Here is a 19340-nt window from a genome sequence, read left to right as displayed (position 1 = left end):
GGAGATCCATAGCGGCTGCAGTGCAGGTATGAAACGTAAGGAATATTTAAACATGGAGATCCATAGCGGCTGCACTGCAGGTATGAAACGTAAGGGATATTTAAACATGGAGATCCATAGCGGCTGCACTGCATGTATGAAACATCAGGGATATTTAAACATGGAGATCGATAGCGGCAGCACTGCAGGTATGAAACGTAAGGGATATTTAAACATGGAGATCCACAGCAGCTGCACTGCAGGTATGAAACGTAAGGGATATTTAAACATGGAGATCCATAGCGGCTGCACTGCAGGTATGAAACGTAAGGAATATTTAAACATTGAGATCCATAGCGGCTGCACTGCAGGTATGAGACGCAAGGGATATTAAAACATGGAGATCCATAGCGGCTGAACTGCAGGTATGAAACGTAAGGGATATTTAAACATGGAGATCCTTAGCGGCTGCACTTCAGGTATGACATATAAGGGATATTAAAACATGGAGATCCATAGCGGCTGAACTGCAGGTATGACACATAAGGGATATTAAAACATGGAGATCCATAGCGGCTGAACTGCAGGTATGACACATAAGGGATATTAAAACATGGAGATCCATAGCGGCTGAACTGCAGGTATGACACATAAGGGATATTAAAACATGGAGATCCATAATGGCTGAACTGCAGGTATGACACATAAGGGATATTAAAACATGGAGATCCATAGCAGCTGAACTGCAGGTATGACACATAAGGGATATTAAAACATGGAGATCCATAGCGGCTGCACTGCAGGTATGAAACGTAAGGGATATTTAAACATGAAAATCCATAGCGGCTGCACTGCAGGTATGAAACGTAAGGGATATTTAAACATGGAGATCCATAGCGGCTGCACTGCAGGTATGACACATAAGGGATATTAAAACATGGAGATCCATAGCGGCTGCATTGCAGGTATGAAATGTAAGGGATATTTAAACATGAAAATCCATAGCGGCTGCACTGCAGGTATGAGACGTAAGGGATATTTAAACATGGAGATCCATAGCGGCTGCACTGCAGGTATGAAACGTCAGGGATATTTAAACATGGAGATCCATAGCGGCTGCACTGCAGGTATGAAACGTAAGGGATATTTAAACATGGAGATCCATAGCGGCTGTACTGCAGGTATGAAACGTAAGGGATATTAAAACATGGATGGAAGATTTCTGCCACACTAATCTGGATATCTACCATACTGATAGGGATATCTACCATACTGATAGGGATATCTACCATATTGATAGGGATATCTACCATACTGATAGTGATATCTACCATACTGATAGGGATATCTACCATACTGATAGGGATATCTACCATACTGATAGGGATATCTACCATACTGATAGGGATATTTACCATACTGATAGGGATATCTACCATACTGATAGGGATATCTACCATATTGATAGGGATATTTACCATATTGATAGGGATATCTACCATACTGATAGGGATATCTACCATACTGATAGGAAATATACACCCTTCATCATAATGTCACTTCCAACATATATAATTCATGTTTTGGCCCAATGCCACAATATGTGGGATGAATACTATGTTGTAAACAAATCAGCAAAATGGGGTCAAGCGTTGATTTTTGTCTTATTTTTTACTGTATGGACTCGTTTCACCACTAAGAATGTGCTTACAAAAGAAAGCATATATTTTAAAACATCTGATTCCATCACACATGTTCTAGTTTTCTAAAACACCTATTTATTAAACATAATCCCATCGATCAGAGTGAGTTTGACCATGATGTACATGTATGTTTATTCATAAAGTGAATATGAAGACTCGTGGATAGCCCCGAATTGAAAGTTAGATATCGAGTCGTATATCAAATTTCGTTTTCTAATTCCAATTCCAGATAAAGTAATAAATTCGGTTCATAAAGAAATAAATAGATTTATATGGAAGTCGGAAATCCCTTAAATATGATAGACAATTATTTGTCAAAGTTTTTAAGACTGTGGATTCAAATTCCCAAATTTTGAAATTTAAGTTTAGTCACTCTAATTGAATCGGTTTACTTCAAATAAACAACAGTATCCTGGGCCTACAAAATTTTATTTTTTGCAATGCTCAATATACAATTAAACACAAACAACATACATGTAATACATCATGTACATGTGAAAAAGTAACCTCCCATAATTGCTAAATACAAGGCATGTCTGCAGTAATACAACTGGTGTGGGTGGGTGGGTTTGCGAAAAATAGCTCAAACTTGCTCTGTCTTTGTTGCTCAAAAAAAATTGGCGCACTAAAAAATTGCGCTTTACAAATAACATGTGACACAGCTGGCTTGCTGCCTAATAATAGAAAAATATGCACGGAAACATTATTTCCGTAAACCTCATTCATTTCTACATGAATTAACATTTTACTTCAAATAAACAACAGTATCCTGGGCCTACAAAATTTTATTTTTTGCAATGCTCAATATACAATTTGCAATTAAACACAAACAACATACATGTAATACAGCATGTACATGTGAAAAAGTAACCTCCCAGACCCAGGGGGAAAATGTTTGAATGAGGGAAGGGGTAAAATCAACTAAAGGCTGAAGGTAGTCCTCTACCAAACTGGTACATATTTGCAAATTTTTGATCCAAGTTGGACTCCAGGTAGCGTAGATAGGCGTTGCTCTTCCAAAAACCCAGTTCTTGGATAAGTTCACCCTGTAAACCTTGCTGGAACGCCCACGTGGCACCGCCCCGCCGAAAGGAATGCCCGGTGATGCCCTCTCCAGGTAGGATTTTTCGCAGTCGAGACAAAAACCAGCTGTAAGACAGGGGTTTGCCATCTGTCCGTTGAAGGAGAGGGGATGTGTCTGAAGTCAAAGGATTGGCGAAAAGCAACCGAAATAAGCTACACAGGGCGCTGGCAGGGCACAGTGGATGACCGTGCAGATCCGGAAGGGTGACTTGAAGTTGATGCTCACGAAACTGCAAAGTTTTCGTCCAATTCAGGGATAACAAGAAGCCTTTGGCGTGCGGGCTTATGTTTTGGATACACAAGTCACGGTCCGGTACACAGATAGGTCCCTGAGATAAGAAGTTTCCAGGGCGCAAAAGTCCAAAAAAAGCTATCAGGCATGCCGCCCAAAAAGATAAGTCCTCCTTGAGGTCTAAACATAACGCACTCCTAATAAGTAAAAGGTGACAAGGCTGGATTGGTGTAGCTGCCTCTTGGGCATCCCCAAGTTCACGTTTTGCTCCCTTCAGTGTCTGCTGGATCAACCATACACCATGAATAGGGTCATCAAAGTCATTTGCACAATGTAAATGTTTCACAATATTAAGATAATTCTTAATAGTACTATACTTAAAAGATTTTACATCCACCATATATGCTATGTATAGGATGATCTGCTCCGGTGATGCAGGCACACCAGGTAGGTTAACCTTTGCACAAAAGTCTAAGTAGCAGGTAAGTTGGGCTTGGTATGTTTTCTTGGTGCTAACAGCTCATCCTTGGCTCTTCAGGCGACTAGCTGCAGTGTGCAGTGCTTGAAGAAGCCCGGCCCCATCTACAATAAATAAAAGCAGGTGACATGTGTGACACAAGAGCCTTAACAGTGAAAGGTACAATGCATGACCCATCAAATGGTAACATTTCATATAGCTTAATAAGCATATTAGGTTCATTTAGACGTGAAATGACATCTGCTAGTGTATTTAATTTGCCTTTAACATAGGCTGCATAGACACTAAAGTTATAAGAAGCTTGAGTCCAAAAGAGGCTCCTAAGCCAGTCCATAATAAATGTATTTTTGCTGGCTCCCTTGTTTATGTTGGCCCTTGCCGTAGTATTGTCTGTGTACACTATGACCTTTTTGTTGGAGAGCAACGGGGCCCAACGCTGTAATGCAAGGATTATAGCCAATGTTTCCTTGGCGTTGATATGTTTGTCTGCCACCTCAGGTAAGTCCAGTGCCCAGTTCACATAGAAATAATCACCATGGAAGTAGCCGCCTCCTCCTGAGTTGCATGCATCCGTCATTAAGGAACGAACAGGACGGGTCTCTAGAAAACGCACTGTTCCATTGAATACAGGTAGAAAAGCTGTCCACCACTCCAGATCCTTACGAAAACAATCCAGAAAAACTTTATCAGATTGTCTATGTAAGGTATTCTTGGCATTAATCACACGGCGCAGGAAGGTACGACCACCTTGTATCACTTGACAAGCCCAGTTCAGTTTTCCTATCAAGGACTCAAGTTGACGTTTGCTTGCACGCTTTTTTGACTGGAATGTCATCAGAAGTTCGTGTAAGGCTTCCAATTTGTCCTGAGGGAGGGAGAGGGTGAGGGCACAAGTATCTATTCTCACACCAAGAAAAGTAAGCTGCTGGCATGGTCCTTCCACTTTGTTCCAATTGATACAGAACCCTAATTGTCTCAGTGTTTTGACCAAAACTTGTAATGCAAACATACATTTCTCAAAAGTTTTTTCAATAACTAAGAAATCGTCAATATAAACAATTGCTGTAATCCCATAATGAAGCTTCACAATTCTACAAACACAACTAGACAATCTCTGAAAAATGCTAGGGCTTTTTGCAGCCCCAAAAGGTAGTTTTGCATCATACAAATATGTAACACTGCTGTCATTTGTAAATTGCCATTTTAAACCTGTAAATCTATAATTACTAGGGTGAATATTGACAGACCTGTAGGCACTCTGAAGGTCTACTTTAGCTAAAAAACAGTTTTTTGTGATTAGTTTACAAGCATGATTTAGGTCCATATATGAACAAGAATTATCAGAGGTATAATCATTGAGACTTTTGCCAATGGGTCGACTCGCGTCATGAATGAGTCGTACTTTGTTTGGAGACTTGGGGATGGCGCCCATAGCACTTACAATATTCATAGGTCTATCACATATAACATAATTTCCATGCAAAATTTCATAATCAATTTGTGACTCAACTTGATTGCAAAAAACCACAGAAGATTTATAATTGCTACATTCAACATAAGTATCAGTATCTAAATCCTTGTCAACAATGTGAAAACCCTCCTTAACGCCCTGCAGGATAAATGGTTTATCAAAGTCATTGTAAGGAATAAGCTTTTCCCAGGCGGAAACCTGCAGGTTGTACGACGGAGAGTTGCCTATCCGTTTTATGGGTCTGTTGCTGTTTTTCCTGCCAAACCATGCTTAGTTACCGGATGATTAGTCCCATAACAAATGTAACAGTTATGAGCTAGCCTGCAGTCTGGACGCACACAGTTGTCCTGGTTAAAACGACGGCATATTTCACGCCCATTTGGTAAGAATGGTCCCCTTCCGCGTTTGTTGGTTGTTGACGGTATAACAGTAGGCTGATGAACTGGCTTCTCCACTTGCGCTTTGCCCATATGAGAAATAAACTGAGTGGTGGCGTTATCCCTCTTTGGTATAAGATTGAACTCTCGTAGCTGTGCACATGGGGTATTCCACGTATAAGAATACTTCAACTGGTTTTCACGGTATTCACGATCATACAACAAAACGCTTGGCCACATATAGTTAGCGGCCAGTCTGAAGACGGATTGGGTGTAGCGCACATAATCAAGAGACTGTTTCAGTGTACAAGTACCATCATTGATCATCTCAAATAGAATTTGAAGGCTTGCATAACCCCACTGCTCTATAGTTACGTCTCCTAAGGATAGTTTTTTCTCCCCCACGTTCAATTTGACTCCGTTTCCCATATCAATGGTTTTAGATTCGTCTAACAAGTCCCTAGCTCCAGTCCATACATAATCCTGGATTTTTGTAGCTTTCTTTGAAGCATTTGACGTATGTAAATTACCTTGGAATTCCGGTGGAGCGTCAAGGGTCCTCGTATCTGGTGGTGCTGTCGCCGCCGCCGGATGAAGGGTCATGGAGTGCAGATTCCTCGTCTCTGTTTCTATCTGGGTTTGTAACTCTCTATATCTGCATTCTAGTTTCGTCCTCTGTAGCTTCACCTCCAGCTCTCGGCATTTTGACTCAAGGTCCGCTATTTCATGCGGAGAAACTGAACCTGTTTGCACGTGTTGGCCATCCCGCACTATCGACGCTGGCCAAGGTCGTGACGGCGTGGATTCCAAGTCGATGGTTTCGCTTTCCCGTAAAGACTTCATAATTTCTGACATCTTTGCGTCTGCTTTTGCTCTACGTTCTCTGTCTGTCATTTCTGCTCAGGAAGTCGATGTGGTTTTGCGAAAAATAGCTCAAACTTGCTCTTTGTTGCTAAAAAAAAATTGGCGCACTAAAAAATCGCGCTTTACAAATAACATGTGACATAGCTGGCTTGCTGCCTAATAATAGAAAAATATGCACGGAAACATTATTTCCGTAAACCTCATTCATTTCTACATGAATTAACATATCACAATAATTTTTAGTGCAAAAGAAGCAAAGTGGAAAAGGGTAACGAATGATTTCGCAGGAACTGGAGATATAAATGATCTCTTCTTCTTAAGGTGTAGTCTGTCAAGCTATCTCAGGTTCATTACTTTTTACGATAATGTTATATCTTCATAGAAAATATGAAGGAACTCTATGAATGAAAACAGGCTAACTTATCCTTCTACAATGAAACTCATTGAAGTTGTAAAAATTTTCGTTCGAATGGAATGTTCTAAACTTTGTATCGAACGTCAATTGTTACATAAGACACGCCCATTTCTTTTGAAGCGAGGAAAACAGTATTCGTCACAATGCTTTCGGAACCGCCACTCTTCTAAACAGCACAAGCAGGAATTTCATACACGTGCTTTATACACAAAAACACACATACACACACTTTTTTTCTTTCCAAATATATGTTCAGAAACAGTGATATCAAAATAAAGAATCAAGAATATCTTAGTAACAAATTTATTTGTGTTTACATTGTGACGAATACTATTTTCCTCGTTTCAAAAGAAATGGGCGTGACTTATGTAGGAATTGACATTCAATACAAAGTTTGGAACATTCCATTCAAACGTAAAATTTTACTACTTCAATGCACAATTTAATGTATTTTCACAGAATGACTTTGGTTTAACAATTATATATCTATTATATATGTATTGAAAACAAATCAATCTCTCAATTTTCTCAGAGTGGTATAAATATGGAATAATGTGTTTAGAGGATGTTCTTAACAATATGGGAGTAGGGTGGGGCCAATATGGCCATATAGTAAATGCATGATTATAATGTCCATGAAGCCCTCTACCAAAGTAATGAAATTAATGGCCCCTGGGTCAGGGGTTCAGGCTCTAGGGTGGGGCCAATATGGCCATACGTATAGTAAAAATGTTTTAAATCTTAGATAATCTTCTTCTCTACTCCCATATATATTTGTTAAAAACTAAATGCATGATTATGATGTCAATGAACCCCTCTACCAAAATAATGAAAATCATAGCCCCTGGGTCAGGGGTTCAGGCTCTAGGGTGGGGCCAATATGGTCATATACTAAAAATGTATTAATTCTTTGAAAGTCTTCTTCTCTACTCCCATATATATTTGTTAAAAACTAAATGCATGATTATGATTTCCATGAAGCCCTCAACCAAAATAATGAAATTCATGGCCCCTGGGTCAGGGGGTCAGGCTCTAGGGTGGGGCCAATATGGCCATATAGTAAATGCATGATTATAATGTCCATGAAGCCCTCAACCAAAATAATGAAAATCATAGCCCCTTGGTCAGGGGTTCGGCTCTAGGGTGGGGCCAATATGGCCATATAGTAAATGCATGATTATAATGTCCATGAAGCCCTCTACCAAAATTGTAAAATTCATGACCCCTGTGTCAGGGGTTTTGGGCTCTAGGGTGGGGCCAATATGGCCTTCTTCTTTACTCCCACACATGTGGGCAAAAACTGAATACATGGTTATGATGTCCACTTACTCCTCTACCAAAATTGTGACATTCATGGCCCCTGGGTCAGGGGTTCAGGACATGGTGGGGGACAATATAGTGTTAATGCATATAATGATTAAAAATCTTCTCTATATTCTCACACATCTGTATGAAAAACTGACTTCATAATTACTGTGGAATCATTAGATTTCGTGGTGGCTCAATTTTCAAGGAATTTATGGTAATAAAGTCATATATCCTTTGTAAGTTTAAGAGAATACACGAAATTACGTCCCCACGAACCTGTAAAATTTAAGCAATCCACGAAAATTGGCCCCCACGAAATTTAATCATTCCACAGTATTTTTACCAGGAAGTCCTCTACTAAAATTTTAAATTTCATGTCCCCTGGAGTATGGATTTTGATTCTAGGGCAGGGCCAAAATTGATGTATAGGTGTTAATGCATATAATGTTTAAAAATTATCTTCTTTACTCCCACACACCTGAAAGGAAAACTGAATTCATGATTTTGTAGACCAGATCTTAAAGTTTTTTGTCAAAATTATAGGTTTCATAGTTGTTTTTTAAAGATTTCAGGCAGAGAGGTGGTCGTGCATTCCAAAATTTTTTTTTTGAAATTTGGCAGCCAATACTACCCAGATTGTAACATTCATAGAAAAAGTACAGTCGTGTAAATTATAGTTTTTTTTAATATACTAAAAATTGTAGTTTTTAATTCTTAGTTAGGTTTATAAGGGTCTATTCAAATGGAACGTTTTAGATTTGATATAAAAAATTAAAAATCTATCACATTTGGATCAAATTTATATGAATACATATTACAATACAAAGTATATACAAGTATATAAGTTTACTGAGAAATATCACATTTACACAAGAAATGTTTGATGTAAACTTCCATTTTTCATATTTTGACAGACCCCCGCCACGGCTGCTGGAAGTGTGTTTGCCCTGTGTCAGAGTGCCGGTGTAGTAGGATTGGCCGCGAGCACGAAGGCGGGGATCTGTGCCACAGCTGGAGCCGTGGGGGCGGGCATCTCGGCCATCCTGAAGTGATAAACAACTGCTCTCTGAAGACAAATACTCCGATATGTGTGTGTGCGAAAATTATTTTAATGATATTATCTTGACATCAATTGTTGTCTGCGTGTTAAATTTATTGAGCTTTAATTGAAAAACAATGCGTTGCTCTCAATATAAAAAAAAACTATTCGAAACCATTTATAGAGATTAATATTTTGATTTTTGTGGATTGTTTTTTTTTATGACTAAAATTTATAATTGTTAACCAAACGTCTTCTCTTTTTATTCTGACAATCAACGTCAAGGACAAAAAAACTCGGATCCATAAAAAAATGCATTTTTTCAAAACCGTTTAATTTGATGTATACCGTGATGTAAGTTATATTTTGCTGAATGAAGAACGCGGTCTGATAGACTCTATATACATGTATCTTCACAATAGACTGGCAACCTCGTTTTCCCTCCATAATTGCCATGTAATTACCAAGCCGTATTTGCTAAGGCAAATAGTTTCCCTAGGTTGTTACCAATGACATAAATAGCATTATTGTTATTTATGTCTCTGGGTGTTACTACAGTTTTACTGTATGTATTCTTACTAAAAATGGAGCAACTTTAGATACAGGTTATTATAATGGGGAAAAATCCTCCTGACATCTTTTAAACCAACACTTCATTTACAATCTAGTAGGAAAAAAAAACAAGCGTATTAGGCAAGGCACAAGACTTTGTTTACGTCGAAGTTACACGCAGTGATGTAGCTAGGAACAAAATATTTGTAACCCCCCCCCCCCCCCCCCCCCGAAAGCTTGGCACTTTTTCCAATTACGGTGGCAATACTAGTGTCATGATGTAATTAAATATAATATAGAAATCAATATCATATTATACATGAAATTAAGATACAATATTATACAATTATTTAATGCTTGAGCAGTCAATAGACCGGTTATTTTTCCCAAGGTGCAGAGAACAGCTCAGTATGATCCATTGCCCGAGGCCAACGTTCCCTGCACCTTGGGGAAAATATTCTGGTCTATTGACTGCTTAAGCATTAAATAATTGTATATTATGATACAATATGTATAATATGATATGGTATTATGTAATATTTCACTATATTACATGATATTGTATCATATGATATGATACAATGTAGTATCAAATTATATTGAATCATATGATACAACATCATATTATGTATCAAATATGATACAGTATCATACATGAATATCATACTAGTTTATACAATATCATATATGTTTCAATATTGTGATGTTTTATGTGATATGATATTGTATCATGTAATACTATTTTGTATCATATATTATATTTTATGATATTGTATTATGTGATCAAATACAATAATGTATTACATGATATAATGACATATCAAATGTTACAATATCATATTGCATCATTATTTTTTACGGTATTTTATTGTATTATATGATATATATTGTTAATATGATAGGATGCAATATTGTATTTAATATTATTGTATTGATAAACATTGTATCTTATAATACTGTATGAAATGAAAATATGATTATCATACAATTTTTTAACAGATGATATATGAAATTGTGTCAAAACAGTACCCATGAATATCCAAGATCATAAAGTATGATTTTCATATATGATAAAGTTGGTCACATAAAGGTGATGTCTCATAAGGGTAAAGCCTCATAAAGGTGATGCCCCATGTCGTTGAGCTTTGTAATCTGCGATCACATAATTATGTTTTTATGTTAATTTAAAAAAAATGGTCGCTGCGATATAAAGTGTGGGGGCGGGGGGATATGTAATTTTTTTCTGCAATGATTGCTACCTTCATAACCCGCACGAATGATCAAAGAAAGCATTTTATTGTTTATATTGGCATCTTTCTTTTAACAAATTTATAAACTTTGTTTATTCCAAAAAGTAAACTATTTTCATAGTCGAGTCTTGAAGTTACTAAGGAATTTGTCAGTATCTTAAGACCGCGGAAAATTAACTGGCAAGTTTGGAAATATACAGCTTACGTCAATTTCACCTGCTGCAGTCAAAACATTTGAATTAGCGGGAACAAATAATAAGAAGTGTATTTTCAATCCACTTCAGCGTCTCTAAACTTGCTATATAAGTTAATTTAAAAGCGATCGAAAGACATTTTATTTAATATCAGTAAAGCGATTAAAAATATTTTATTTCATCAATAAGTATATACATGTATTCAGCAAGTATTAGAAGATCCCAATTCGGGAGAGATTATACGCAATGCAAAGCATTATCCGATGACTTTAGAGAATCATCATCACACGTTTGTGTAACTATGTGCTAGATAAACAATGCACACCCATATATATTCTTACACATTCACTTAGCGAAAAAAAGGAAATTCTATATGGGTATAATTTTAATTTATTAAATCGGAATCTCTAGTAATAAACAGGTCCAACTCGCTTTCAGACCAGTGACTCTCTGGATGGGCGCCCCTAGCTAGACAGTCTTATTTGTCGCTTCTGTGTTATATTTTAGGGTATATCGTTTACTTTAAAGCTGAACACCGCTCGTAAATAGGCACTGTCCGCCATATTTCTCTTTAATCACTGCTGTCCCTACAACCCTTATATAAGGGACAGACCTCTAAACAGTTCAAGGTAGGTCTCACCTGTGTGGACGTACATTTTGCCTCGCCGTGTTACCCGGTCGCGATGAAATTATCAAATTTTACGCAACTTTTGAAGCCAGGAGAATACTAACATCAAATAAATTGGTCAATGCATTATTTACGAACAGAAAATGAACATAAGATAAGAAAAAAATGCATAAAATCTAAAGACCACGAAAGGAATACTACATGTCGCCCACGAGGTTCAGGTGTGCAATCGGGTGTAACGAAATCGAAGGGTTTATATACTAGGTATCTGTGTGACGGTGCCTATTTACGAGCGGTGTTCAGCTTTAATGAAGTATAGCTCACATCTCAACAGATCGTAACATGTGTTGTATTTATATCAAGTTTTATAAAAAGGGGGGTTGTCATGGACGCTTAGGTAATACATTTGAGGAGTTTTTCCGAGCCTGCCGGAAAGGCCCGAGAAGTTGCGATTGCACAAAAAGGGTGACGTAATGCATGAGATTCCCATGCATAGAACCCAGAAGTTACGATTGTGAAACAAAGACAAAATTCGGAAGTATATTTAGAATGGGTAAGTTGATACGCATACTGTACATTCCATGTCATCTTTAGTAAGGAATACATGTAACTCTTGTGCTCTCAACAGCTCAATAAGTGCTAGGATGTAGGAGTCATTTTTTCTAAAAATAAACGCATCGATATGTATTCCTTAAAGCTTGTCTACATCACGCATGCTGATTTCCGGTTGTGCAATGTTAATTAGTACGTTATAATTATATAAAAGAAATAGCCAAGTCGTTAAGCATGAGAGTTTCAAAATACATAATGATATGATTTGAACATATTTTATTGTGTAAATAACACAAAAGGATTGGAAACAAGTTCTTGCAACTTACAAGTTCCTCTCCTAATGATAATACATACAATATATACAATTGTCATAGTACATGTAATATTACATGTTAATTATAGTTATTGACTTTATAATAATTAAATTCATAGACATACATTTACAAAGTAATTGCAAATATATAGTAGATAACGTTAATATACAGTATAGAAAGCAAAAGCAAAAAGGAATTTAATTATTAAATCTTCCAGACTCTTTAATGAACTTTTGAACTGCTGAAAAAATAAAGCAGTTTGTATTGTAAGACAAATTGTCACTACCCCAAAGAAGCAAATGTGAGTTAATTAAAATTGTTTCATCAAGCCTATTAAAAAGTAATTCAAAAAGATTGTTTCTTGCATTTACATAATTCTTGCATACAAAGAAAAAGTGATAAACATCCTCCTTTTGACCACAAATACAATTGGGTGATTCAATAATGTTTCTTCTATACAGATCATAATTCAAAATACAGTTGTGTCTCAACTTGGTATGTAAAATATTAATAGTGCGTTTACCAAATGAAAAATATTTTGGAGGTTGAGGAATACTTTCAGTAATGTTTTTCTTGAATATGTTGAGAGACGTTGCTTCCCTAACTTCTAATTTGAGAGAATTCCATTTCCGAATGGTGTCAGGTACAAAAGATTTTTTGTAAAGTTCTAATCTGCTGATTGGAACACTATAATTTTCGCTATTTCTTGTGTGATATATTGAGACATTTTTTGTTACGGGAGGAATAATATTGCTCAAGTACTTGATTAAGATTTGTATGAATTTTAAACATGGTTATTAATTTAGCCTTATTTCGTCGACTGACCAGAGATTCCCTGCCAGTTTCCGTGTAGAGAGATTCTGTAGATGCTAAAATGGGCAAACCAGTAACAATCCTTGCAGCACTTAATTGAACTTTTTCTAATCTCTCCATGTCAAACATATTGCAACCATCCCATACTACAGAAGCATATTCAAGAACTGGTCTAATAAACGTGATATACATTTTTGATAAATTAGTTCTACCTAGAGTAAACTTAAGTTTTTTCAAAAGTCCTAATTTTTTGTATGCACTGTTTACTATATTATTAATATATTGAGACCAACTTAAATCATTAGAAAAAAAGTAAACCAAGATGTCTGTGGGTTGAAACATAGTCCAGTTGACACCCTTGAAAAAATAACTTAGGAAATTCTTCTACATGTTTCTTGTGAAAAAAACAGCTTTTGTTTTAGACGGATTAAATTTCAATAACCACATAATGATATACATGTACCTGTTAAAGAAGTGCAATTGAAATATATGATCGGAAAACCAAGATAACGTCGTTGGCACATTATCATTATTTACTTTGAAAAATTAACAGGAACAAAACCAGATTTCTTACGGCTATTTATAATGGGAAAAGTCGACATCTTTTCACCATTCGGAAATCACTCGGAATACCTCGCACAATTTCTCAACGCTTTTCAATTTTAGCTGTGTATTTAAAAAACCTGATAATCTAGAGTGTGCGTTTTAAAATAACGGGAATATTAATTAAATTGTGTTAGAGTTTTGGAGCTGGTTACAAAATGAAGTAAATTCAGTTCATGCATACCTAGTCAGAATTAAACAGTAATAAAAATACAAAGTATAAATAGAGGTAGTTTCAGATCTTGATCTTAATTATTTTGATGCTGGGGCAAGTTTTTTGAGTAGTTAATTAAATGCAGGTTTGAATGTTAGAAAAATGCTGTATTTGGATTTGAAACATAAGGCTAGCAACCTGATCTCTATTTTCATTGAATGCTAAGACAACCTTGTCCTACCTTACTCAAACTTGCTTGAAAGATGCGATTGTTGATAAAAAATATATATTATGAAATTCAATCCTTTTCCTATGACATTGAATCAAATGATTGATACTTTGTAAGATATTATGAAGATATTAAATGATAAAATATCTTATTGTTCCATACGGAAGCGTATTATTGCCACATATACACTTCACGTCTTTATTTTCTACACTTTAAAGTGTAAATATTACACTTTAATCTGTAAATTTCACACTTTAATCTGTAAATTTTACACTTTAATCTGTAAATTTTACACTTAAATCTGAAAAATTAACACTTTAATCTGTAAAATTTACACTTTACTCTGTAAATGTTACACTTTAATCTGTAAAATTCACACTTTAAAGTGTAAAACTCACACTTTAATCTGTAAATTTTACACTTTAATCTGTAAATTTTACACTTTAATCTGTAAAATTTAAACTTTAATCGGTAAATTTTACACTTAAATCTGTAAAATTTACATTTTAATCTTTAAAATTTACACTTTAATCTGTAAAATCACACTTTAAAGTGTAAAATTCACAATTTAATCTGTAAAACTCACACTTTAATCTGTAAAACTTACACTTTAATCTGTAAATTTTACACTTTAATCTGTAAATTTTACACTTTAATCTGTAAAATTCACACTTTAATCTGTAAAATTCACACTTTAATCTGTAAAACTTACACTTTAATCTGTAAAATTCACACTTGTAAGTGTAAAATTCACAGTTTAATCTGTAAATTTTACAGTTTAATCTGTAAAATTCAAACTTTAATCGGTAAATTTTACAGTTTAATCTGCAAAATTTACGCTTTAATCTGTAAATTTTACACTTTAATTTGTAAAATTCACACTTTAAAGTGTAAAATTCACATTTTAATCTGTAAATTTTACACTTTGATCTGTAAAACTCAAACTTGAATCGGTAAATTTTACACTTTAATCTGCAAAATTTACACTTTAATCTGTAAAATTTACACTTTAATCTGTAAAATTCACACATTTAAGTTTAAAATGCACACTTTAATCTGTAAATTTTACACTTAAATCTGTAAATTTTACTCTTTAATCTGTAAATTTTACATTTTAATCTGTAAAATTCACACTTTAATCAGTTAATTTTACACTTTAATCTGTCAATTTTACACTTTAATCTGTAAAATTCACACTTTTAAGTGTAAAATTCACACTTTAAAGTGTAAATTTTACACTTTAATCTGTTAATTTTACACTTTAATCTGTAAATTTTACACTTTAATTTGTAAAATTCACACTTTAAAGTGTAAAATATACACTTTAATCTGTAAAATTTGCACTTAAAAGTGTTAAATTTACACACTATCCTGTTAAATTGGCTCATACATACAGATACATTGGAGAGTATTTATTATTTCGATGGTTTGATCGAAACATTATGGACTCTCGACTTTTTTCCACACTTTCTTTGATGATTTTACAATAAAAATAACAAATAGTGTTAAATTACTGATCATTCAAAGAATATACATTATGTATCATTCTGCCTAAACCTCGATTTAGCATAAGTACGTTCAGTACTTTGAGTTGTGTACGTACTACAAAAACTTGATTAAATAAAATTGTACTGTATACAAATGAACAAAATTGATACTTTAAACTAGTAAAAGTCTTGTATACATTTAGCAGGCTTGAAGACTGTTTTTGCATAAAAGTGAACAAAAAGTCAAAACCCCAAAACATTGTTACAGATAATTCTTCATTTTATGTTGCAGCCACCATATATATAAGTAAAGTAAGTAAAGTAAATGATTTATTATAGTGACATGCGTTTTATAAACAAATAAAGATGCATGTATATGATATAATACCTTAATGAATAAACACCCGGCCCATCGGACCTATATGTCACTTTATAAACATGAATAAACAAATAATAAGTGTACGCATTGTTATTTTTATACAGGATAGATTGTCTGCACATAAAAGCTGAATATACAAATTTTGCCGTTTGTCTAGGAAAGTTAGATAAGAGAAAACCAGTGCAGTCTGAGTCTGACATGTTTAGTGATCGATTATTAAAGCCAATGCTAGTAATGAATTCGGTTCTAAGTTTTGAATAAGATGTACCATGTAATAAAAAATGAAATTCGTCTTCCATTGCTTCTACAGAACATATAATACATAGCCTATCGTTTACTTCCTCCCCCCTATATAATTATGTGGTGGCCGGCTGGCCGTCAGATAAATTAGTGGTGGTCGCTAGTTTTTAGTCCATGAAATTATCACTTTTTTCAGTTTTTGTGAAAATTTTAATCTGATTGAAAGAGACGAGGGAAACGGCTTGCATTATAAAAAGCCCTTAGAGAATTTAATCATGTTTCAGTTTTTGAAAAATTGAATACTGTTAATGAGAACCCATTTCTCGATTGCAATGTTTATTATTAAAGCAAGATCAAAGAAATGCCGGACATTTAATTAAAACAGCCATGTGGTGTTGACATAGTATTTGACAGATTAATGTGTGATTTTTACTGATACATGACATTGTGTAAAATTTACAGATTAAACTGTGAATTTTACAGATTAAAGGGTAAAATTTACAGATTAAAGTGTGAAATTTACATATCAATGTATGAAATTTACAGATTAAAGTGTAAATTTTTACAGATTTAAGTGTGAATTTTACACTTTAAAGTGTGAATTTTACACTTTAAAGTGTGGATTTTAGAAATTAAAGTGCAAAATATACAGTTTAAAGTGTAAATTTTACAGACTATAAAGTGTGAATTTTACAGTTTAAAGTGTAAATTTCACAGATAAAAGTGTACATTTTACACTTTAAAGTGTAAATTTTACACTTTAAAGTGTTAATTTTACAGATTAAAGTGTAAAATTTACAGATTAAAGTGTGAATTTTACAGATTAAAGTGTAAATTGTACAGATTAAAGTGTGAATTTTACAGATTAAAGTGTAAAATTTACACTTTAAAGTGTGAATTTTACACTTTAAAGTGTGAATTTTACAGATTAAAGTCTAAATTGTAAAGATGAAAGTGTGAATTTTACAAATTAAAGTCTAAATTGTACAGATTAAAGTGTGAATTTTACAGATTAAAGTGTAAAATTTACACTTTAAAGTGTGAATTTTACACTTTAAAGTGTGAATTTTACAGATTAAAGTCTAAATTGTAAAGATGAAAGTGTGAATTTTACAAATTAAAGTCTAAATTGTACAGATTAAAGTGTGAATTTTACAGATTAAAGTGTAAAATTTACACTTTAAAGTGTGAATTTTACACTTTAAAGTGTGAATTTTACAGATTAAAGTCTAAATTGTAAAGATTAAAGTGTGAATTTTACAGTTTAATCTGTAAATTTTACACTTTAAAGTGTGAAATTTCCAGAATAATGTGTAGAAAATAAAAAAAATGTGAAGTGTGTAAGTGGCACTAATACGCTTCCGTAGTTTCATGATATGATACAATGTTATATTGTATTATATGATATTATATCATCTGAAACAATATTAAATTGTATCATGATATAATTCTGCAATGATCGCTACATTCATAACCCACATGAATCACCAAAGAAAGCATTTTATTGTTTATACTTGCATCTTAATAAATTGATTTTAAAAAGTAAGTTCTTTTCCATTCTGACTCATGGGTTCATACAATTGATATGCTTGGAATTATTTGTAAACAGCGTATTTTGATTTAAACTGTCATATGATATACATGTACCACGTGACAGTCTATTTCATGTGATGATTTTGTTATTAGACAAGATCATTACCATTTATTTTTTTCTTTTAAGTGTAATAAATGCATAGAAGATTTTGCGAATTCAACGACACAAGATTTCGTGTACTTTCGTCGAAATACCCGTTTTCGAGAATTCTCTCCAACCATATGTATTATCTAGCCGGGTTGGAGAACAAGGCTTTAAAGCAAGAAAATACATGGTTTAAATCATATCTAAGTTGCTAATTATACCCCGGCAATAAGTTGCGAGGTGTATGATGTTGTGCTTACAAGACTGACGGACTGACTGACGGGTCAAAAACATTATACACATCGCAACTTGTTGTGTGGGGTATATAATTAGTAACTTATTTAGCCCACATTTTCTTTCATTTGGGTTAAAGCTGTAGTTGCTTAAAAAAACCCTGGCCAAACGGGTATACTTGCAACCATGGCAAAAGTGTAGGAGTAACTCTGTTGTGTACTGTTTGCTTCTGACGCAAGCCGGTCAAAATTTAAAAAATACTGTTGTCTTGTTTATTGATTAATCTTGATTAATGTGAGCAAAGAGAACATATATCAATTTTTAAAAATTACTGGGTCAAATGACAGATATTAATTATTTTCATTGCGTTGTATATTCTAGTTTTACCGGTGGTGATTGCGGGAGTACTGACCACAGTCGGCGCCTACATAGGAACTCCTACAGTTCTTAGTGCTCTGGGTTTCACTAAGGCAGGCGTGGCAGTTGGATCCATGGCGGCTGCCGTGCAGGTAATAAACTGAATATTGATGAAAGTTGCCTACAACGTGGATTAAGATCTATTCCATCTAGATCTAGACATTCTCAAAAACATCAATTGACGATGACATATCAAGAGGGTTTTTTTTTTCAATGATAAAAGAGATAAACACAACTAACCAGAAAATATGTTGGCACTTTACTTTCATCTAACAAAAAATTCTTTCTCTTTCATTGCTAGAGGGTTCACGTTTGTTTAAACCATTACGTAACCTCTGGTTGTCAGAAAGGAGCTTAAAGTTTTACATTTTATTATTTATACAGGCCATAAAACCTGCACATAAAAATCCCAGGAGCTCAATTTATTGTTCATCGTAAACGTGTATTAGCAAACTTTTACCAAATATGGCAAAAATACTTAATAACTTCCTTATAACCGAGATTTCTTAATATTTCTTACAAGATCGGCCCGTTCATAAGCAAGTTTATATGTAATATTTTATAAAAAATGGTATAGAAAATTCCAGACCTTAATTAGTAAAAAATATAATATAGAAGCAACCTTTTATAACAAATATTTTTTTTAAGTTATACAAGAAAAAGTTAT

At 34.2% G+C, this 19340-nt stretch overlaps 2 protein-coding genes and 1 pseudogene across 5 annotated transcripts in view; 2 read left to right on the top strand and 1 right to left on the bottom strand.

The window, feature by feature from the left end:
- LOC128188056 (interferon alpha-inducible protein 27-like protein 2B) overlaps window positions 1-19340 on the top strand; it is a 36098-nt gene that overhangs the window by 16272 nt on the left and 486 nt on the right. For 2 of the 4 annotated variants that reach the window (XM_052858847.1, XM_052858845.1), the window contains exon 3: window positions 8825-9128. In XM_052858847.1, coding sequence (XP_052714807.1) covers window positions 8825-8962 — 138 coding nt within the window. In that variant the 3' untranslated portion in view covers window positions 8963-9128. Of the gene's footprint in view, window positions 1-8824; window positions 9129-11967; window positions 12127-18637; window positions 18766-19340 lie in introns of those variants that run through there. The other 2 variants (XM_052858843.1, XM_052858844.1) reach the window with 2 other exon arrangements.
- LOC128188052 (uncharacterized) lies at window positions 1049-2217 on the top strand. Its single transcript, XM_052858840.1, has one exon. The coding sequence runs from the start codon at window positions 1191-1193 to the stop codon at window positions 1746-1748; it is 558 nt and encodes a 185-aa protein (XP_052714800.1). The 5' UTR covers window positions 1049-1190; the 3' UTR covers window positions 1749-2217.
- On the bottom strand, window positions 2287-6925 carry LOC128188058 (uncharacterized; annotated as a pseudogene).

Source organism: Crassostrea angulata, chromosome 6 (genome assembly GCF_025612915.1).
Source record: "Crassostrea angulata isolate pt1a10 chromosome 6, ASM2561291v2, whole genome shotgun sequence".
NCBI lineage: Eukaryota > Metazoa > Mollusca > Bivalvia > Ostreida > Ostreidae > Magallana > Magallana angulata.
Note: the sequence above shows the minus strand (reverse complement) of the source record. Positions and strands in the feature narration are given on the sequence as shown.

What these genes read in the sequence shown, in the direction of transcription:
- LOC128188052 (XM_052858840.1), top strand. Translation starts at nt 1,191, where the DNA reads ATGGAAGATTTCTGCCACACTAATCTGGATATCTACCATACTGATAGG.